Source organism: Pseudophryne corroboree, chromosome 1, assembly GCF_028390025.1.
Source record: "Pseudophryne corroboree isolate aPseCor3 chromosome 1, aPseCor3.hap2, whole genome shotgun sequence".
Lineage (NCBI taxonomy): Eukaryota > Metazoa > Chordata > Amphibia > Anura > Myobatrachidae > Pseudophryne > Pseudophryne corroboree.
This window is the reverse complement of record NC_086444.1, coordinates 308389082-308412992: the sequence shown is the minus strand read 5'-3', so window position 1 is coordinate 308412992 and position 23911 is coordinate 308389082. Positions and strand designations below refer to the sequence as shown.

The following is a 23911-nucleotide window of genomic DNA, read 5'->3' as shown; positions in this document are numbered from 1 at the left end:
TAATTACATTATAAATGACTATAACAAGTAATTATTTTTTTAAGTAAATGGGGTTTTCTAACCGTTTTACTGCTGAAGGGCCTTTCACAGCTGAAACTTGGCCTACAGTACATTGCAGACGGGTAATAGGAGTTTATTAACTACGTTTGACACTCCCTGAAACATCGTCGTTGTTCACTGGCTTGTTCCTTTCCATTAGGTGTTGATCTGCCATCTGCAGCTAGGCATGGTTGTGGCATCTGGAGAGGTAGTGACACGTGTCCGTGCAAATCATCTATCAGCGTATAAAGAACTTTTCTCTATTGGGCCTTTGGTGCACAAGCAGATGTACTGAAGATGTAACAATAATGAATCCTTGGTCATCTTACCACTTCTCTTGCCAAAATGTGGACTAGGTTTCATGCATCTTTCTGCACTTGCTAGGGTCATAACAGTTAGGGGGAAGTTTGCATCTGTATATCCCAACATTCTTAAATGGCGAGCTCTGGTCAGTGACACAGTTGTCTATGTAAGGTATGTATATATGACCAAGAATGCTCTGCATAAATATTACGAGCTGAGGGATCGCTGGTCTCCCTCCCACTTTGGTGTTAGACGACCCATCCGTGATGCCCCTATCTAACTTGAGTCTGTTCTGGAATTTATTTATTTTTGTCTAACACCCATAAGGGATACTGGGGTTCACTTAGTACGATGGGTATAGATGGGGTCCATAGGAGCCGGTGCACTTTAAATTCTTCAAACAGGGATTGCTGGTTCCTCCCTTCTATGCTCCCCTTCCACAGCCCAGTTTAGAAAAATTTACCCTCAGGAGAGGATGCACACTCTTGAGCTCAAGAGGATTTTTCTTCAGTTTAATTTAAAGGTAAGCTGTTGGGCAACAGCCTACCTGCATCGGGGGACTCATGGAGGTGCTTAGTCGGATCCCGCTGACAGGACAACAGTGCTGAGGGTCAGTGTACCGCAGACATGGCGCTCTTGCGCACACACCCGCAGCATGCCGCACACCCCCAGCACAGAGCCTGAAGATCGTCGAGTGGTGAGTGAAGCCGGCGGTCCCGCTATCGGGGTTCCCCGGTTCTTGGTTTTACGCAGGGCGGCATACAGACTCCCTCTGGGGTGATCCCATAACCCCCCCCCCCAGCGCAGACTGGCAGTGGAGTGACAATAGGTGTTGGGACCTCATTTTACACACAAAGGAGACATTTGCCAGTATAAAGAATCCTGTAGCTCCAGTGCCATAAAAGGGGGTGGAGCTATCTCAAAGCGGGACCGGAGGCTTCCTGGCACCACTCTCTGCATTCTCGGCGCTGCACAGCAAGACATCCAGCTCCTCCAGGGGATACTCCACAGCCAGACACTGGTACAGGGGTGTAGTTTAAGGGGAAAGCCTGCTACGGGAACCTTTTATTAGGCTCCTTACACATAGAGCAACCATATAGCTGGTCCCTCCTATCTGGGTTTTCTCCACACATACTGGGCTGGGCAGGCTTGCTTGTTCGTGTGGGTGTTATTGTCTCCCTGTCAGCATTGTGAAGAAAGCGGTCTGTCACACCAGGTTTTCTCCCTCCCATGCAAATTTTCTCATGTGTGAGCAATGCAGTCGGCCTTCACAAGACAGTGGGGCTTCCGGGGGGGATTTACGAGAACGAACTTGGTTAAATTCTATTAATTCTATGATGGCTGACATGGCAAATGAGTTAACTACTGCCAGACAGGAAAGGCAACAGTTACAACATTCTATGGCTGTTCTGGCTAAGAATAAGGCAGATGGGTGCGCTCTCTCTCACAACCACTACCCCAAAAGCGGGGGTTACCTGAAACTCTCTCTGAGTCCGAGGAGGAGGTACCAGAGGGGGAGGAGCTGGAATCTACTGCTGAGGTAGAAGATTCCTCTCCAGCACAGGGCATGGAATCACTTATACTTGCTATAAGAGATGTTTTATGTATCCCTGGTAATGAAGCAGAGGTACAGCAGTCTTTTTTTTCTCTACGCAGAAAAAAGCACATGTCATGTTTCCTGATTCTAAGGAACTGGATGATCTTTTTAGAGAACCCTGGGTTAATCCTGATAAGAAATTCCAAGTGACAAAGAAATTAATTGCCACTTTCCCTTTTGCCCATGAAGGGAGAACAATCTGGGAAACTCCACCTGCTGTAGATTCTTCGGTATCACGCCTGTCAAAAAAGACAGTGCTGCCAGTTTTGTGGGCTGCTGCCTTAAAGGAACCGGCTGACGGGAAAATAGAAAACACTTTGAAGTCTATTTACATAGCAGCAGGAGCGTCCCAGAGGCCTGTTATTGCAGGCTGTTGGGTAAGACACACCATTAGTACCTGGGCAGGTAACCTTAAGGAGGGCCTAATTAGAGATAAGTCCCTGGCAGAAAAGGTGACTCTGATAAAACATATCCAGGGATCTGCACGTTTCCTTTGTGAGACAATCAAGGACATAGGCATTATTAATGCACGAACTACTACCATGGTGGTTGCTGCACGCAGGGCTTTGTGGCCGTGTCAGTGGGTAGCGGAAGCGGAGTCAAAAAAGAGTGTGGAAGCTTTGCCTTTCACAGGAGATTGCCTATTCGGAGGTGAATTAGACACCGTCTCCACCGGCTAGACATTCTTACCCGGGACATTCCCTGCAGTCCTTTTGGACCGCAAGGTTTAAGGGTAATTCCAGAGGTGCCTCAAATACAGCAAGATGCACCAGAGGTAAGCCACGCAAACCTGCTGCCACAGGATCTCAGGAACAGAGCGTTGGCCCTGTCCCTCCATGCCTGGGGGATCTCAGGTGTGTGAGCTCGTCTGAGATTCTTCAGCCTCATTTGGAGAAGCTACTGCCAGGATGCTTGGGTAAAAGACCTGATCTCCCAGGGCTACAAACTGGAGTTCGAAAGTTCTCCGCCTCACAGATTTTTCAGGTCTTGCCTACCGGTTTTCGAGGAAAAGCGGCTTACGTTAAGAGGCCATTCAAAAGTTGGTTCAGACTCAGGTCATTGTTCCAGTTCCACTTCAACAACAGGGCGAGTGATATTATTCCATCCTGATTGTGGTACTGAAACTGGTCGGTTCGGTGAGGCCCATTTTGAATCTCAAATTGTTAAACCCATATCTGCGGGTTTTCAGGTTCAAGATGGAGTCTCTGAGAGCAGTAATCTCAGGTCTGGAAGAGGGGGAGTTCTTAGTTTCTCTGGATATAAAGGACTTAGTTTCTCTGGATATATATTACCTCCATAGTCCAATATGGCTGCCTCATCAAGCTTACCTTAGGTTTGCTCTGCTGAACGAGCACTATCAATTCCAGGTGCTACCCTTCGGCTTGTCCACAGCCCCAAGGGTTTTCACGAAGGTGATGGTGGAAATGATGTTCCAACTCCGGATTCAGCGGGTGAACAATGTCCCCTATCTGGACGATGTTTTGATAAAAGCATGATCCAGGGATCAACTGAGCATCAGTCGCACAACACAACTACTGTCACACCACGGGTGGATTCTCAATTTACTAAAATCCCACCTCAAGCCAACTCAAAGACTCCAGTTCCTGGGAATGATTCTGGACACAGTGGCTCAGAAGGTCTTCCTTCCCGTGGTCAAGGCAAAGACGCTTCAGGAGATGGTTCGAGCAATACTGAAACCAAGCCGGATCAAAGTACATCTTTGCATACGCCTGTTGGTAAAGGATGGTGGCCTCCTTCGAGACGATTCAGTATGGTAGTTTCCACGCAAGGACTTTTCAACTCGATCTCCTGAACAAATGGTCAGATTTGCATCTGCAGATGCACCAGATCATACGTCTCACCACAGGCCAGAATTTCACTCCTGTGGTGGTTGCAGTCCTCCAACCTCTTGGAGGGTTGGAGCTTCGGGATGCTGGATTGGATTCTCTTAACCACAGATGCGTGTCTTCGGGGTTGGGGAGCTGTCACCCAAGGGGCGCAGTTCCAGGGCTGGTTGACATACAAGTTCAGTCGGACAATGCCACAGCAGTGGCGTACATCAGTTGACAAAGAGGAACAAAGAGCAGAGCTTGCATTCGAGGGGTTTCAAAGATACTCCTCTGGGTGGAAAGGAATGCAAGGGCTATATCGGCCATATTCATTCTGTGAGTAGACAGCTGGGAGGCGGGCTTCCTAAGTCGACACGACCTACACTCGGGAGAGTGGGGTCTCCATCCACATGTGTTTCGACAGATCAGTGCGGCTATCCACAGATTGATCTGATGGCCTCTTGGCTAAACAAGAAGCTTCGGCGCTATTGTTCCAGAACAAGGGACCCTCAGACGGCAGCAGTGGACTCACTGACAACGCCGTGGACTTGCCGTTTTGTGTACCTGTTTCCTCCAATTCCATTACACCCCAGGGTACTAAAGAGAATCATAAGGGAAGAAGGATTTCAGCAATTCTAATTTCCCCCTATTGGCCTCGAAGAGTTTGGTACGCAGACCTTCTAGCCATGTCAGTAGAAGACCCCTGGCCTCTGCCGATGTGGGTGGATCTTCTTCAACAAGGGCCGTATGTCTACCCGGACTTATGGCGGCTTCGTTTAACGGCATGGCGGTTGAACAGAACATTCTAGCTAAGAAGGGTATTCCGGACAAGGTTATTGCAACCATGATTCAAGCCAGGAACTCAGTCACGTCAAAGCATTATCATATCTGAAAAAGATAGGTCTCCTAGTGGGAAGGCCGCAGGTATCCTACTGCGGATTTCAACCTGGGTCGTTTCTTACGTTTCTTACAGGCTGGAGTGGAATATGGGCCTATGGTTAGGCTCCATTAAAGTCCAGGTCTCGGCTTTGTCCATCTTCTTTCAGAGAAAATTGGCTACATTGCCTGAAGTCCAGACAATCTTGCAGGGTGTCCTTCACATACAGGCTCCTTTTGTGCCGCCCACAGCACCTTGGGATCTGAACGTGGTTTTACATTTTCTACAATCCTCTTGGTTTGAACCATTGATGTCAGTAGAAGACAAGTACCGTACCTGGAAGATGGTAATAGAGGGGAGGAGACGGCACACCCTGTTTGGAGAATTTAAAGTGCACCGGCTCCTTTGGACCCCATCTATACCCTATCGTACTAAGTGAACCCCAGATTCCCTTATGGACTACGAGAAAAGGATTTAAAGGTAGGTAATTTAAAATCCTATTTTTTTTTTCTTACTCCTTTTGCCCTAACCCTGCACGCTATTCCAGTTCCATTCCAATTCACTGTATTGTTTTCCTGTATTGCTATTTCTGGATATCTTTTGCATTATTATTATTATTATTATTATTATTATTATTATTATTATTATTATCCTTTATTTATATGGCGCCACAAGGGTTCCGCAGCGCCCAATTACAGAGTACATAAACAAATAATCAAACAGGAAAACAGCAACTTACAGTTGATGACAGTATAGGACAAGTACAGGGTAAATAAACATAGTTACATCAGCAGATGACACTGGAATAAGTATCAGGTGGCAGAAGACTGCAGGATTTGGTGCAGTTGAGGATAATTAAAGTAAGAAAGGATAAGCACATGAGGGAAGAGGGCCCTGCTCGTGAGAGCTTACATTCTAAAGGGGAGGGGTAGACAGACAGGGGTGACACAGATGGGGTACATAGAGAGCGTAGAACAGAGGGTTAGGATGAGATTTGGCTGGGTTTGGTGAAGAAGTGGGTCTTGAGAGCCCGTTTGAAGTTTTGTAGAGAGGTGGAGAGTCTGAGGGGGAGAGGTAGGGAATTCCAAAGAAGTGGTGCAGCACGTGAAAAATCTTGGAGGTAAGAGTGGGAGGAAGTAATCCGTAGGCAGGAGAGTCGGCGTGCATTAGCAGAGCGAAGAGGACGGGTGGGAGTGTAAAGGGAGATAAGATCAGAGATGTAGATGGGAGAGGGGTGGGTGAGGGCTTTGTAAGCGAGTGTGAGAAGCTTGAAATGGATTCTGAAAGGGAAGGGAAGCCAGTGAAGGTCTAGTAAGAGAGGAGAGGTGGACGTAGTGCGTTTGGTGAGGAAGATGAGCCAGGCAGCAGCATTGAGGATAGATTGGAGTGGAGAGAGGTATTTGTCAGGAATGCCAGTCAGGAGCAGATTACAGTAGTCCAGTCTGGAGATGACCAGTGAGTGGATAAGAGTCTTAGTAGCATCCTGGGTCAGAAAGGGTCTGATCCTGGAAATATTTTTTAGATGAAAATGGCAGGTTTGTGAGAGGTGCTGGATGTGTGGTTAGAAGGAGAGGGAGGAGTCAAGGATTACTCCAAGACAGCGCACTTGGGGGCTAGAGGAGATAGTAGTACCATCAATAGATAATGAGATTGTAGGAGGTGAGGTTATGCGGGAGGGTGGGAAGATGATCAGCTCGGTCTTAGACATGTTAAGTTTAAGAAAGCGCTGGGACATCCAGGAAGAGGCAGCAGAGAGACAGTTGGAGATACGAGTGAGGAGAGCAGGGGAGAGGTCTGGAGAGGAAAGGTAGATTTGGGTGTCATCAGCATAGAGATGATATTGGAAACCAAAATCCGTTGTGGTTTGTTGTCTTTTGTCCCTTCTGTATGTACCTCTAGAGCAGTGATTTTCAACCTTTTTTTACTCACGGCACACCGAATAATATTTTAAAATTCCCAAGGCACACCATCAGTTCCCCACAGAAAAAAAAACCAAAACACAAATTGGCACTCACAGTAAAAAAAAAAATTCCACACATACATTGGCCTACACAGAAAAAACAATCACATTGCTCTCCACATAAATCCTATTGCTCCCCACATGATGAATTATTCACATTGTTCCCCCCATAAATCCTTATTCTCCCCACATAAATCCTATTGAAATCTTATTGTTCCCAAAGGAGAAATAGAGTAACAAATATTAGCCCATACAATTCAGCTGTCCTCCTTCCTATACCTCAGTGGCGGGAGTGGTTCATAGTGGAGTGCTGCGAATATTGAGCAGCGGGTGGTCAGGCAGGTGTGGATGTGGGTGGGCAAGGAAAGCTGTGTATGCAGGCGGGAACTGGAAGATGTGTATGCAGGCGGGTGGGCTGGCTGGGTGGTGAGACGCGGCGGCCATGACCTGTGATATCACACCGCCGCATCTTCAAGGCATAGGTCACGACCAGAGCACGACTGATCCTCTAAGAAGAGCCCGGGCCAACAGTTCACTCTGAAGGTGCAGGAAGCTGCTCTGGCTCCACGGCACACCTTGCAACTGGTCGCGGCTTACTAGTGTGCCACGGCACACTGGTTGAAAAAGCCTGCTCTAGAGCTTTATTGACTTTTTTTCTATTCTAGGCTTTGTGGTCATTCCAAATATATGCGAAGGGAGTGAGTTGCCTTTCCGTTTCATCGCTGGCAATGACACCCTAACTCGCACTCCTCACATCCTTATTTCTGCGGTGGGGGTTACGATGATGCGATTCAGCATAAATCGCATAATCTGACACCCCCCACCCCCAGACCTACCACTTCCAAGTACCACTGTTGGTTGGTCCGGGGAGGTAGGGGGGGGGGTTGACTCAGGCTCCAGGAGACTTGCCTGCACTTCCGGATGGCTGGGAGTGCCACCCAGTTTTCATGAGACTCCTGGGTCAATCCGGGAGCCTATGCAAATATGGTTTACTCTTGACAATCATTTGTGATCAATCGTATTCTTAAACTTGTAGTTGTGTAGTGCTCGATACCTCTCTGTTTACAAAACAGTCCATCCGTAATCTGTAGTACAGATAATTATGGACAAACCCCCATGAAAGTCTCCCTATGTCCACATGTGTAGTCACATTACTGTGTACTAGTCCTCTGTTTTATGTTTGAAAGTATCGGTAATACGAGTGAACTATGAAAATAAATGTAGTTGTGCACAACATTACCTAACCATGCCATCTAATCATCCAGTGCCTGTACGCTGCCTAGTTTGGCCATGCCATACCCCATGCAAGTTTTGGATAATGTGAGGCAGCCTCGGATATGGACAAAGCCCTAATGGAGAAGTATTGTAGGGGGATGGGGGGAGGTGCATATCTATTAAAATAATATTTTTAAAGGTATGTTGTTGTCAGGGCCGGCTCCAGGCCTACTAGCACCCTGAGCGAGAGAATTTCGAAGCCCCCCCCCCCCACCTATGCGCTCCTGGAAAAGTGGGTGTGGCCTCGCACCTTCATATTGTCAAACTTTATACATGGTACTATTTCTTTGTATCTGATGTTTTGGAACTACAATTAAGTGCTAACCTCAGAACAAGCTGAGTCCTGTGAGACCGTATATAGAGGTTTTTAAGTTTTCCTTTTATAATGTTATTAACGGGTATTAAGTTCAAAATAAGTATATGAAATAAAGGTTATGTGGACTACAGACATGTGATTTGCAATCTGGTATATTGTTATAAACTGATAGTAAATGAGTTACTATACATTGTATGTATGGTAAACAGGTACTTTGTGTCCGTCACTTGACACAGAGTCAGCATTTTTAGGTTGTTACACATGGCTTATTGATGTTTGCTGAGTCAGTGTATAATGTGTTGTGACCTCCTGACTGGAGCACAAATATGTGTGTGCGTGTGTGTGTACAGGATTATATTCCCCCCTGCAAACCGTAGTGCTGCTGCTCCAGTTCTGCTTCATGCTCAGGGGTCAGTTCAGTTAGGAGCGAGTTTGTATAATTAAACTTGGATACATTGCGTGAATGCACGCACCTGAGAAATGTGAGACTCAATTAGAAATGTCAATTCGCAGGACTCACAATGAGGTTGCTTGACTTTTCTATAAAAGGTAAACTGGGAGAAGTACATGAAAAAGTGGGAAAACCATCCTGGACCCCAAAATAAGTGGCAACTGAGAGACTATATAGGAGGAGGCTAAGAGTGGCCATAAGGAAAGTCCTGGGAGTTTTTAAAATGGTTCAAATTGCTGCTCATTGCACTCTTTATTAATGGTGCAAAAATGATCGCAAGAGTGTTTCATCCGTCATTACTGGAAAGTGATTATTTCACTGTTTTACTGCAATCTTGTAAAAAGTTGGAAGAACGTGCTTTTTAGCTCCCATATGAAAGTTCTCCCATCAGTGTGACACCTCTACGTGCATGTCCCACATCAATTAACCCATTATTGAGCTTTTTAGAGAAATTCACCTGAAAACTAACCTTTGTTGGCCAAAGTATGCTATTTAAACACCTTCAAGTGTGTGATTATTAATTGACGTTCTGCACTGTGTCCTGACATTTTTACCTTCTAATAAAGATTTTCCTTACCTTTTTCACCTGATCTCGCTAAAATGTTAATTTCCTCAGAAAAAGCAATGTGAGTTTAGAATTGAATTGCAAACACAATTTACCTTGGGAAAGTCTTGCAGGGCCCAACTCGCATCTAATTGAACCACAGCGGATATAAACAATATTTGTTTGGGCGCCCGTCAGAACAATGCAATTGCTGCTCCAATGGGCATTCATTAGAAGTGTTCAAAACACTGGGTTTAGCAGCTCAAATCGGCTGAAACAGACTAAAATAGTGCCCGCAATACAAAGGCACTTTAAGCACCACCTCAGGGGGAGGGCGGGCGGGCACGCATCTTACAGCCATTACATTTCTGAAGAAGCCTCTTTTCCAATGCCCAAGCTGTGCATTCCAGAGGGGTTGAGTTTCATCTCCTCCTGGATAGGTAATAGGCTACTGATCACATCAATGACAGAGGCCTGAGATCCCTCCTAGATTTATTTTTTATTCTTATTCAGTTGGGAGCCATTTTATTTATTTATTTTATGCTCTGCAAGATTTTTTTTCAGCACCTTCAGAGCAACTCCAAATTTTTCCTAAAAGTGTCGGGACTTCTGTTGAAACCATTTAAACATTCCCCAAATGACTGGCTAAGCAACTGGAACTGGAGAAACAAGTACGAAGGGAGTGAGAAACAAGTACGAGGTCAACCCTCTAGTAAGGATGTTTTGCAGAGTGACAGGAAAAAATTTTGGCCCCTGGTTTTTGAACGTGCAATGCATCAACCAGGCTTTCTGTAATTATACGTGAAAGTACCAAATGCTGAGTTTCACTCGGCTTGTCCACTCCTCACACCAAGTCATAGCTAAAGTCTGCAACCTCCTATTGCAGGTATCTTTGTTGAAATGCCCATGGTTTTTTTTAGACCGTTATTTAGAGAGAGGGAAGGGGTGAGGGGGCCAGAGTATAAATGAGCAGGAATCAGCCTTGTAATGTACCCTGCTGCCCTCTGTGCTGAGGCCATAGTCATTCTAGTCTACTGTTTTTTTACACGAGGGAAAAGTGTGTGATCCATCTCGGGTATCTAATGCTTGTCTTGTGCAGTCTGATGACAGTGTATGTGCATTAAGCAAAGTGCAGTTTCTGCATCATTTTATGAATTGTTGCTATGTACTAATATCCTAATTCAGGATATTTTATGGAAGGCAGAAGGCTAATTAGCATCGTAGATCGCAGTCCCCATTATTAGGCTTATTTATTGTTTATTTATTTATTATCAGTTATTTATATAGCGCACACGTATTCTGCAGCGCTTTACAGAGAATATTTGACCATTCACATCAGTCCCTGCCCCAGTGGAGCTTACAATCTATATTCCCGCGCACACATTCATACTAGGGTTAATTTTGTTGGGAGCCAATTAACCTACCAGTATATTTTTGGATTGTGGGAGGAGACCGGAGTACCCGGTGGAAACCCATGCAAGTACGGGAAGAATATACAAACTCCACACAGTTAGGGCCATGATGGGAATCGAACCCATGACCTTAGTGCTGTGAGGCATTAATGCTAATCATTACACCATCCGCACTGCCCACTTGCTTACCATGCTATCCTTTAAATTGGGATGCTCATACATTATATATACACTAGCCAAGTAGGTAACTGATAAGCAGGCTTATCATTCACCTACTCTACTCTACATTACATTACATTACATTAAACTGCACTACACACATATAGCCTCTGCCGCCGTCCTCAGGCTGCCCACTGTATTAAAGGAAGAAAAAAAAACCTCACTCCCACAGGATTTTGACTGCAAAATCCAAAATTGTTCGCAAGGTCCGTCTAATTTTGTGCTGGCAAAACCTTGTGGACAACTGGATTCGGGCCACCATGTAGGGACTATTCGGAAGGGAAGACTATGATGTAGTTGCCCAGCTTGACAAACTATTGCAGTTTTTTAGAGTAAACATTCCTTGATCTTAAATGACATACAGTTTGGAATGTAATTTGGTTGTGTGCGGAGCATGCATTATTTATTTATTTTATTTATTTATTTATTTGCCATTTCTTATATAGTGCAGCATAACCCGTTGCGCTTGACAATTGGAAACAACAGTGATAAGACAAACTGGGTAAAACAGACAGACATAGAGGTACACAAGCTTACAAACTATAGGGAAATAGGAAGGATACACAAGGATAGGCACTATCTATATCAGGGGTCAGGGAACCTTTTTTTACCTTTTACCCCAAAATATATTTAGATACGCTGATTTCTCTGACGTCCTAGTGGATGCTGGGAACTCCGTAAGGACCATGGGGAATAGCGGCTCCGCAGGAGTCTGGGCACATCTAAAGAAAGCTTTAGGATCACCTGGTGTGCACTGGCTCCTCCCCCTATGACCCTCCTCCAAGCCTCAGTTAGATCTCTGTGCCCGAACGAGAAGGGTGCACACTAGGGGCTCTCCTGAGCTCTTTGTGAAAGTTTTAGTTTAGGTTTATTATTTTCAGTGAGACCTGCAGGCAACAGGCTCACTGCATCGAGGGACTAAGGGGAGAAGAAGCGAACTCACCTGCGTGCAGAGTGGATTGGGCTTCTTGGCTACTGGACATTAGCTCCAGAGGGACGATCACAGGTTCAGCCTGGATGGGTCCCGGAGCCGCGCCGCCGGCCCCCTTACAGAGCCAGAAGAGCGAAGAGGTCCGGAAAATCGGCGGCAGAAGACGATCCTGTCTTCAGATAAGGTAGCGCACAGCACCGCAGCTGTGCGCCATTGCTCTCAGCACACTTCACACTCCGGTCACTGAGGGTGCAGGGCGCTGGGGGGGCAGCGCCCTGAGACGCAATAAATCGATAAAAACCTTATATGGCTAAAATAAATGCATCACATATAACTCCTGGGCTATATGGATGCATTTAACCCCTGCCAAAACATACAGAAAAACGGATGATAGGCTCCGCCCCTTTCTCGGCGTCCTTATCTCCTCAGCACACTGGCGCCATTTTCCCTCACAGCTCAGTTGGAGGGAAGCTCCCTGGCTCTCCCCTGCAGTCACTACACTACAGAAAGGGGTTAAAAAAGAGAGGGGGGCACAAATTAGGCGCAGTATAAACAATACAGCAGCTATAAAGGGAAAAACACTTGTATAAGGTTATCCCTGTGTGTATATATATAGCGCTCTGGTGTGTGCTGGCAAACTCTCCCTCTGTCTCCCCAAAGGGCTAGTGGGGTCCTGTCCTCTATCAGAGCATTCCCTGTGTGTGTGCTGTGTGTCGGTACGTTTGTGTCGACATGTATGAGGAGAAAAATGATGTGGAGACGGAGTAGAGTGTCTGTAATAGTGTTGTCACCCCCTAGGGGGTCGACACCTGAGTGGATGTACTGTTGAAATTGCGTGACAGTGTCAGCTTTGTATTAAAGACAGTGGTTGACATGAGACAGCCGGCTACTCAGCTTGTGCATGTCCAGTCGTCTCATACAGGGGCTCTAAAGCGCCCGTTACCTCAGATACAGACGCCGACACGGATACTGACTCCTGTGTCGACGGTGAAGAGACAACCGTGATTTCCAATAGGGCCACACATTGCATGATTGAGGCAATGGAAAATGTTTACACTTTTCTGATAATATGAATACCACCAAAAAAAGGGGTATTATGTTTGGTGAGGAAAAACTTCCTGTAGTTTTCCTGAATCTGAGAAATAAAATGAGGTGTGTGATGATGCGTGGGTTTCCCCCCGATAACAATTGATAATTTCTAAAAAGTTATTGGCAGTATACCTTTTCCCGCCAGAGGTTAGGGTGCGTTGGGAAACACCCCCTAGGGGGGATAAGGCGCTCACACGCTTGTAAGAACAAGGGCTTTATCCTCTCCTGAGATGGCCGCCCTTAAGGATCCTGCTGATAGAAAGCAGGAGGGTATCCTAAAATGTATTTACACACATACTGGTGTTATACTGCGACCAGCAATCGCCTCAGCCTGGATGTGCAGTGCTGGGTTGGCGTGGTCGGATTCCCTGACTGGAAATATTGATATCCTAGATAAGGACAGTATATTATTGCCTATAGAGCAATTAAAAGATGCATTTCTATATATGCATGATGCACAGCGGAATATTTGCCGACTGGCATCAAGTATAAGTGCGTTGTCCAATTCTACCAGTAAAGTGGTCAGGTGATGCGGATTCCAAACGGCATTTGGAAGTATTGCCTTAAAAAAAAGGGGATGTACCCCTGGTCGCCTCGCAAAATAAGACGCCGTATTATCAGGCGCAGTCCTGGTTGGCAAGCGGACAAAAGGGTTCCTCTTTTCTGCACGTGACAGAGGGAGAGGAAAATGGCTGCAGAGATCAGCCAGTTCCCAGGAACAGAAACCCTTTTCTGCCTCTGCCAAGCCCTCAGTATGACGCTAGGGCTTTACAAGTTCAGGCACGGTGGGGGCCCGTTCTCAATGAATTTTAGTGCGCAGTGGGCTCACTCGCAAGTAGACCCCTGGATCCTTCAGGTAATATTTTCAGGGGTACAAATTGGAATTCGAGACGTATTCCCCTCGCCGTTTCCAAAAGTCTGTTTTACCGACGTCTCCCGCTGACAGGGAGGCAGTTTTGGAAGCCATTCACAAGCTGTATTCCCAGCAGGTGATAATTAAGGTACCCCTCCTGCAACAGGGAACGGGGTATTATTCCACACTATTGTGGTACCGAAGCCAGACGGCTCGGTGAGACCGATTTTAAAATCTAAAATCTTTGAACACTTACATACAGAGGTTCAAATTCAAAATTGAGTCACTCAGAGCAGTGATTGCAAACCTGGAAGAAGGGGACTACATGATGTCTCGGGACATCAAGGATGCTTACCTTCATGTCAAAATTTACCCTTCTCACCAAGGGTATCTCAGGTTATGGTACAGAACTGTCACTATCAGTTCAGACGCTGCCGTAGGGATGGTCCACGGCACCCCGGGTCTTTACTGAAGTAATGACCGAAATGATGATATTCCTTCGAAGGAAGGGAATTTTAGTTATCCTTTACTTGGACGATTCCCTGATAAGGGTAAGATCCAGGGAACAGTTGGAGATCGGTGTAGCACTATCTCAGGTAGTGTTGCGGCAGCACGATTGGATTCTCAATATTCCAAATTCGCAGCTGGTTCCGACGACTTGTCTTCTGTTCCTAGGGATGATCCTGGACACAGTCCAGAAAGAAGGTGTTTCTCCCGGAGGAGAAAGCCAGGGAGTTATCCGAGCTAGTTAGGAACCTCCTAAAACCGAACCAAGTCTCAGTGCATCAATGCACAAGGGTTCTGGGTAAAAATGGTGGCTTCCTACGAAGCAATCCCATTCGGCAGATTCCACGCAAGACTTTCCGGTGGAACCTACTGGACAAATGGTCCGGGTCGCATCTTCAGATGCATCAGCGGATAACCCTGTCACCAGGGACAAGGGTATCCCTCCTGTGGTGGTTGCAGAGTGCTCATCTTCTAGAGGGCCGCAGATTCGGCATTCAGGACTGGGTCCTGGTGACCACGGATGCCAGCCTGCGAGGCTGGGGAGCAGTCACACAGGGAAGGAATATCCAGGGCTTATGGTCAAGCCTGGAGACATCACTTCACATAAATATCCTGAAGCTAAGGGCCATTTACAATGCTCTAAGCTAAGCAAGACCTCTGCTTCAAGGTCAGCCGGTGTTGATCCAGTCGGACAACATTACGGCAGTCACCCACGTAAACAGACAGGGTGCCACAAGAAGCAGGAGGGCAATGGCAGAAGCTGCAAGGATTCTTCGCTGGGCGAAAAACCATGTGATAGCACTGTCAGCAGTTTTCATTCCGGGAGTGGACAACTGGGAAGCAGATTTCCTCAGCACGACCTCCACCCGGGAGAGTAGGGACTTCACCCAGAAGTCTTCCACATGATTATAAACCGTTGGGAAAAACTCGACAGGTATTGCGCCAGGTCAAGGGACCCTCAGGCAATAGCTGTAGATGCTCTGGTAACACCGTGGGTGTACCAATCAGTGTATGGGTTCCCTCCTCTGCCTCTCATACCCAAGGTACTGAGATTGATAAGATGGAGAGGAGTAAGCACTATATTAGTGGCTCCGGATTGGCCAAGAAGGACTTGGTAACCGGAACTTCAAGAGATGCTCACGGAGGATCCGTGGCCTCTACCTCTAAGAAGGGACCTGCTTCAGCGGGGACCTTGTCTGTTCCAAGACTTGCCGCGGCTGCGTTGACGGCATGGCGGTTGAACGCCGGATCCTGAAGGAAAAAGGCATTCCGGATGAAGTCATCCCTATCCTGATCAAGGCCGGGAAGGATGTAACCGCAAAACATTATCACCGCATTTGGCGAAAATATGTTGCGTGGTGCGAGGCCAGTAAGGCTCGACGGAGGAAATTCAACTGGGTCGATTCCTACATTTCCTGCAAACAGGAGTATCTATGGGCCTGAAATTGGGGTCCATTAAGGTTCAAATTTCGGCTCTGTCGATTTTCTTCCAAAAAAGAACTAGCTTCAGTCCCTGAAGTTCAGACGTTTGTTAAAGGGGTACTGCATATACAGCCTCCTTTTGTGCCTTCAGTGGCACTTTGGGATCTCAAGGTGGTTTTTGGGTTCCGAAAGTCACATTGGTTTGACCCACTTAAATCTGTGGAGTTAAAATATCTCACAGAAAAAGTGGTCATGCTGTTGGCTCTGGCCTGGGCCAGGCGCGTGTCAGAATTGGTGGCTTTATCCTGTAAAAGCCCTTATCTGATTTTCCATTCGGACAGGGCGGAATTGAGGACTCGTCCTCAGTTTCTCCCTAAGGTGGTTTCAGCGTTCACCTGAACCAAACCTATTGTGGTGCCTGCGGCTACTAGGGACTTGGAGGACTCCAAGTTGCTAGACGTTGTCAGGACCCGGAAAATATATGTTTCCAGGACGGCTGGAGTCAGGAAATCTGACTCGCTGTTTATCCTGTATGCACCCAACTAGCTGGGTGCTCCTGCTTCTAAGCAGACTATTGCTCGTTGGATTTGTAGTACAATTCAGCTTGCACATTCTGTGGCAGGCCTGCCACAGCCAAAAAATCTGTAAATGCCCACTCCACAAGGAAGGTGGGCTCATCTTGGGCAGCTGCCCGAGGGGTCTCGGCTTTACAACTTTGCCGAGCAGTTACTTGGTCAGGAGCAAATACGTTTGTAAAATTCTACAAATTTGATACCCTGGCTGAGAAGGACCGGGAGTTCTCTCATTGGGTGCTGCAGAGTCATCCGCACTCTCCCGCCCGTTTGGGAGCTTTGGTATAATCCCCATGGTCCTTACGGAGTTCCCAGCATCCACTAGGACGTTAGAGAAAATAAGAATTTACTTACCGATAATTCTATTTCTCGTAGTCCGTAGTGGATGCTGGGCGCCCATCCCAAGTGCGGATTGTCTGCAATACTGATACATAATTATTGTTACCAAAAAAATTCGGGTTATTGCTGTAGTGAGCCATCTTTTCTAGAGGCTCCTCTATTATCATGCTGTTAACTGGGTTCAGATCACAAGTTGTACAGTGTGATTGGTGTGGCTGGTATGAGTCTTACCCGGGATTCAAAATCCTTCCTTATTGTGTACGCTCGTCCGGGCACAGTATCCTAACTGAGGCTTGGAGGAGGGTCATAGGGGGAGGAGCCAGCGCACACCAGGTGATCCTAAAGCTTTCTTTAGATGTGCCCAGACTCCTGCGGAGCCGCTATTCCCCATGGTCCTTACGGAGTTCCCAGCATCCACTACGGACTACGAGAAATAGAATTATCGGTAAGTAAATTCTTATTTTTACACTTTACCCCCTTGATTTGAAAGGAAGGAAATCTTATATCGTGCATATATACTGGTTATCACTATTTATATGGCATTTCTGAGAAGATACTGTGTACCTGTGTGTGTGTGTGTGTGTATATGTGTATATATATATATATATATATATATATATATATATAAATATATATATATATACTTTCTCCCCAAAACACCAGACTGAATGCAAGACAGATGGATGGGAGACACACACACACACACACACACACACACATACTTGTTTTTCTATCCGCATCGGGACCTATGTCCGGAACCTTCCTCATGGGGACCTATTCAGGAATACATGCCTCATGAGGACACCCACATAACTGATTTATTTTCGGGGTTAATTAGAGATAGAGGAAACATGTATTCAGCAGCAGATACATTTTATTCAAGAAAGGTTCTTTCTCATTTCAGCAGTAATTCGGTTCTTAATGTAAAACTTAACCGAGAGCCAGTTCCGAGCCTTCAGCGCTTGTCGTTCTGCCCTTAGGCACGCATCACAGTCATTCTTGCCCGGCACCTTGAATGAGCGAATGAACCGAATCATGTGACGTTCAACAGCTTTCACTTCTGCTGGGGTCCACGGATTGCGCTTGGCACCCCTTTTGTCACCTGTGCGGGAGAAGAAAGGTCAGTCACCACGCAACGCCACCACCAGTCATGGACGCATCTCAAATGGAATGGACAGTCACACCCACCTTTAGCTGCACCTCCATCTGCCGCCAACACCACGCTGCCTGCTTCTTTTCCCATGTGCCCCATGGGAACCTCAGTATCTTGACTCTCTGGCTCATCCCCAGAGTCATCGCTCACCACCTGGATCGGCTCTGTGGATAGAGAAGGACAGGGAAACCGATCACACCAGCCCACTTAGACAGTCAGTCCCTGGAGCCACACTGTCAAGTGATACCTACCGTTTGGATCAATGGAGATCTCTTCCAGATTGTGGCCCCGGAATTCAGCCATTCTCCCTTGCTCGAGAGCCAGAAAGAGCTTGCTCAACTTGGCCAGTTGAAGGGTACCCTCCGGGAGGCGGTAATAATGCCGATGCACCCGGATATCATGTCCAAGGAAATCAGCAAGCTGATCCATCTCTGTATCGCTCAGGTTGAGGACCCTGGAAAGTGTAGCCACATGCTTCCGTAGGCGGGTGGAAGATAATGCTTCGGGGTGCTTGGCCCCACACTCCCGGGTGTAGAGACGTATGCAGTCGGATCCCCTATAATGGGACATGGCTGTTGGCCTAGCAAACATGTAGATATTGTGTGGGGTCACACCACATTCTGTCCGCTTCTCTGTGAGGAGCTCCATCGCTTTCTGCATGCTTGGGGATAACAGGACAGGGACTTTCCTGCCTCTTTTCCCAGGAATCTCAATACGGGAGAAGTGACGACAGAGTGCCTTCTCCAGCTCTGACAGGGCCTGGGCCACATCACCCTGCAAATCGGCTGTGGGCCGTAAATCGAAGGAGGAGAGCAGCATCTTGGAAACCTCACCTTCTCTCCTGCGGTTGAAGAGAGTCAGCTGCGTGAGGGTAACTTTGGCCAACATGGACCACTGCTTTTTGGAAGGGTGGGCGGACAACTCATCAATGTACTCTCGCTGACGGTCAAGGAGGTACAGGTTCAAGCGCTTAACATCATCAGTGAAGGGCAGAAGCAGCGGTGCATTCCATTTTATCTCTCGAAGTGTCTTCAGGGCAGCAGTGGAGATGAGCTCGCTCCACCTCGCCTCATAAATTTTCCGAAAGTTTCGGGCACGCTCCCCTGTCAGGGCACTGCCCTCCATCAATGCCTGACACTCCACCATAGCAGAAATCTTCTACAAGCTGTGTCCCACCTTAAGAGCCAACGAGGGTATTTTATATGTATTGGTGCGGTCATCGTAACCGGCCAGGCTCCTCACAGCATGCACCACTTGCAGGAAATTCCGTGGGCAAATGAAATCTTCAATACACCGCAACGGTGTGACCTTCATCGCCTTCAGCAGAAGCCGCCCCACCTCTCTGAGCTTCTGACGGATGTAATCATGCTTGCTGACATCAGACCCCTGACGGTTGTAGAGGTGCTGACCGAACTGCATAATACAGCGGTCCCCTTTGATTACCAGTACCACATCATCATAATTCATTTCGCTCAGCAACTTCCAGAGGCCGGTGCCAACATCCTTCGGGAGAGGTGTGGCGTAAGTGAAGAGACCCTGGACCCTGGTTCTTCCAGGTTTGGGGCTGTCACTTTTGCGGAGCGGGCACCTCTTCACATGGCGCCACAGGTGCTTCCTGGAGAATAGCCCTTTACATTTTACACAGTGCATGAAATCTTGGGGAGCCGTTGCTTTTTCCGGCTGCTTGCACGGTAGGAGGACTCCGCTGCCCTCACGGAGAACCCCGACATTATGGGCAAAGTTTCCCCGGGTGCGAATCAGGTCTAGCTGCACTGTCCTTTCCCTGGAGCGCTTCGGAAAGCTGAGTGCCCTTGCTACCTCATGCTCATTGTGGTGGACAGCTTGCACATGTCTCGCAATTTTTGAGAATGGCCTCTCGCACCACAGGCAGAAATTTTTCTTTTTACATGTAATCGAACCATCTGCTTTTCGGGTAAGTACCTGGACCGACACTGCGCGGGACGGATGGAGACTTGGTTCGGCCTCCACGGAGCAAGCCCCGGACACTTCCAGATCCTGCCTGCCGTGAAAAGACGTCTCCTCCCCTCCACTATCATCCGAGCTGCTCAACTCTGACGAGTCAGGGAGATAGTCTTCGTCGCTGCTGTCGGTTCCATCCATTGCCTCAATGGGACCAGCAGACACAGGACTTCTGGGGTTTGTGGCGCACACACCGTACCAAGCCCGCGCTTTCTGTCTAACCACGCCCACCGTGAATACAGGGTTCAGGGAATCAAGGGCCCAGGCCCCAGCACGTGCTTCCTATTAAACATCCGGAGAGGTGGTTCTTATTAGAGTCACATGTTGGGTGGTGCGCGCGACACTTTTGCGTCACATGCTCCGATTTTCCCCAGGCTCCTGGAAGCCTGTCCTGGCCCGAGGGGTGCCAGTCTCCACTCATCGGCAAGACTTCCACAAATCGTAGTACCGGATTAAGCCCACCAGGGGGCGCTGCGATGGGCAAGGGGGGAATGTATAGAGCCTGGCTGCGAGCTCCGCAAATTTTCTGACGAATGCCCTTCTCACCTGAGCTCCGCGGACTTGGGCAACCTTCCCTCGGGATTGAACTAATATCAGACCCGATTTTCGGGCTCCGCAAATTTTCTGACGAATGCCCTTCTCACATGAGCTCCGTGGACTTGGGCAACCTTCCCTCGGGATTGAACTAATATCAGACCCGATTTTCGGGCTCCGCAAATTTTCTGACGAATGCCCTTCTCACATGAGCTCCGCGGACTTGGGCAACCTTCCCTCGGGATTGAACTAATATCAGACCCGATTTTCGGGCTCCGCAAATTTTCTGACGAATGCCCTTCTCACATGAGCTCCGTGGACTTGGGCAACCTTCCCTCGGGATTGAACTAATATCAGACCCGGTTTTCGGGCTCCGCGATTTTTCTGACGAATGCCCTTCTCACCTGAGCTCCGCGGACTTGGGCAACCTTCCCTCGGGATTGAACTAATATCAGACCCGGTTTTCGGGCTCCGCAATTTTTCTGACGAATGCCCTTCTCACACGAGCTCCGCTGACTTGGCCGAAATAATATAAATAATATATATAAGCCCGGCAAATGTAAGCGGGATGCAGGTCCGCGCGCGGCGCCCCCTGCTGGCCGCGTAAAAAAATAATAATAAAATAATCCACCGTTGTGAATTTGCGATATGTCCGGGCCGGCGCCGGCGGGGAGGCGTCTCCCCTCTAGTCGGCGCCCCCTGGTGGGGGGAAATAAATTAAAGGGGAAAAAAAGAAAAGAAAAAAAAATAGGGGAAAAAAAGGGGGGTAAAAGAATACCACAAAAACAATTCTATCAAATAAAAAAAAAAAAAAAAGCCAGGGAGGAACTACCTGGCCTGTCGGTCGGATCGTTTCTCCCCCGGTCCCCGCTGCGGCGCCCCCCGCTGGCCGCCTGGCGACACGGAGGGCTCTTGGAAAGAGACTGGTCCTTCCAAAAATGGAAAGGGAAGAGATCAGTAAAGACAAGACAATTGTAAACGATAAAAATAAATAAATAAAAAATAAAAAATGTGTCTACATCTACTACCTACAGATACGTTACCGTATCTGTAGGTAGTAGATGTAGACAGATTTTTGTTTTTATTATCATTTCAATTACATTACAGTTAGAAAATGAAATAATGAACGGATGCATGAATGGATGGATGGATGCACGGACGGACGGATGGAATAGAAGAACAGCCCGGGCTCTCGTCGGCTTCCGCAGCCCGGGCTCCATACATACAGATAGAAAATGAAATGATGGATGGAAGAAAAGAACCGGCCCGGGCTCCCTCCGGCTTCCGCGGCCCGTTCTCCGTACATACAGGCAGAAAATGAAATAACGGACGGATGGATGGAAGAGAAGAACCAGCCGGGCTCTCGCCGGCTTCCGCGGCCCGGGCTCCCTCCGGCTTCCGCGGCCCGGGCTCCGTACATACAGATAGAAAATGAAATAATGGATGGAAGAGAAGAACCAGCCCGGGCTCTCCCCGGCTTCCGCAGCCCGGGCACCCGCCGGCTTCCGCGGCCCGGGCTCCGTACATACAGGCAGAAAATGAAATAACGGACGGATTGATGGAAGAGAAGAACCAGCCCGGGCTCTCGCCGGCATCCGCAGCCCGGGCTCCATACATACAGATAGAAAATGAAATAATGGATGGATGGAAGAAAAGAACAGCCCGGGCTCTCGTCGGCTTCCGCAGCCCGGGCTCTCGTCGGCTTCCGCAGCCCGGGCTCTCGTCGGCTTCCGCAGCCCGGGCACCCGCCGGCTTCCGCAACCCGGGCTCCCGCCGGCTTCCGAAGCCCGGGCTCTCGCCGGGTGAAGATCAGGCGAGAGGAGGGGTGTCCTCCGCTGGACGGGAAGCCCAGGCCGTGGAGCCGCCGGACGGACCGGGGGTTGACCCGGCCGGGGCCGGGTGGGACGAGGAGGAGGAGGCGAGGCCCGGACTCGCTCCCCCCGTCCGGACGGCCCGAGGCTTAAGCCCCGTGGAGGGAGGTTGCCTTCCGGCCCCTCCTCCCCTCCCGGTGGACCCGCCCCCGACTATTAAGCCCGGCCAGGGAGTCCACGTCGGCCCCCGGGCAGACCAGGGAAGGACCCCCCTTCCGCGCTCCGCCGCGCTCAGAGGCGCTGACGCGCCGGGCGGACGGGGTGCCTCTGGCCAAGTCCCTCGGCCGGGACTTGGCTGGAGAGCGAGGGCGCCCGTTCCAAGTCCCCCGCCGGCGCAGAGCAAGCAGGCCGCCCTGCCCCCCCCGGTGGCACCACAGCACCGGAGATTATTCGGGGAATGCTCCCCAGCACTGCTGGGGAACTGTTTGCTTTAAACACACTCTGCATTGCATACACACCGACACCCATTCCAGTCTGGTAAACGTGATTCTCGGGGACTTGCGAGAATTGTATGCTGGGTAGTTGAGACATGACTCCCCTATCACCTCCCAGGGTCAGACTCGTGGGGACCTCATTTTAGGTCCCCACCATGTCGGAGGTCCCGCCAGTGTTGGTGTGCTGTCTGGCCCTTGTCCCCATTAGGATATATAAACAAGTGCGCACACACACACACACACACACACACACACACACACACACACACACACACACACACACACACACACCTTTTAGGAGACAGATGGTCACATCCTCACCTCAGTAATGTCAGTGGGAATTTCCCATTGTTATGTGGGCCACTGTCTGATTATGCGGAACTCCGTCAGCGGTCAGCCACAGAACACTTCAAGTTCTGTGTGTGGGTTGGTGGGCTGGAGGACAGGAGAGCGCAGGGCGGGCGTGAGGGAGCGTGGTTTGACGTCAGCACATCTCACCGCGGCCAGAAACACAGCACAGGGCGGACAGGAGGGAGCGCGGTGTGACATCAGCACGTCACATTGCGAGTCAGACGGTGCTGGACGGGGCTGTGTCTCGGCAGTGCGACCGTCCATTACCCCCAGGAATTTTATTTTTACCCCATTTGTGGTAATTTACCCCTGTTCCCTGACCACTGATCTATAGAATATTAGTGTTATATTTAAGTGGTGAAGTCGCATACTACTGGCACCTCAGATAGATGAGTGATGTGGAATCCAGCCTATATATAGATAATTATACATACTGTGTGTAAAACAATAATACAAAAAAATAATAATAAAAAAAATATTTTTATATATATATATATATATATATATATATATATATATATATATATATATATATATATATTTTTTTTTTTTTATAAAAATTACTGTAGTTGTAGAAATAAGCATTCATGTCAGGCAGCTTCTCGGTGAAGCAGTGTCTTTAATGGCAGCAGACACTGCACTTTTAACATGCATAGATATAACCCTAGGCAAACAGGCACATTAAGTAAACAGGTGAAAAGTAAATGTCCCAGCACTAAAGTGCTCAACAGTCAGTCTGCTGCAGTGGCCTGCAGCCACAAACTGCTCTTCTCCTCTGGCACAGCCGATATCATCAGTTCCTGTCACTAAGGAGACACTGGCCGATATTTAGCATCATAGCCCAGAGCACTGGGTGTATTAGGGTTTTAAACTCTTTCTGTCTCTCAGTGATGAGTTGCAGCTTTGTGCAACCGTGAAAACCCGGAGTTCCAAACCTTTATTGCACAGGTTTTACTTTTCCTCTCTTGGAGGGAGCTGATGTCAAAGAAATGTGGGTAATTGAGATGAGAGACAACCCCCCTTACCACATAATATATATTATTTATTTTAGAG

The 23911-nt window shown here is 48.3% G+C and overlaps 1 protein-coding gene across 1 annotated transcript in view; it reads left to right on the top strand.

Annotated features, from left to right (window-relative positions):
• The window catches only part of MLXIP (MLX interacting protein), a 173083-nt gene that overhangs the window by 5352 nt on the left and 143820 nt on the right, over positions 1-23911 (top strand). Inside the window, exon 2 of the mRNA XM_063930047.1 lies at positions 3129-3351. Within this exon, the coding sequence (XP_063786117.1) occupies positions 3129-3351 (223 nt within the window). The remainder of the gene's footprint in view (positions 1-3128; positions 3352-23911) is intronic.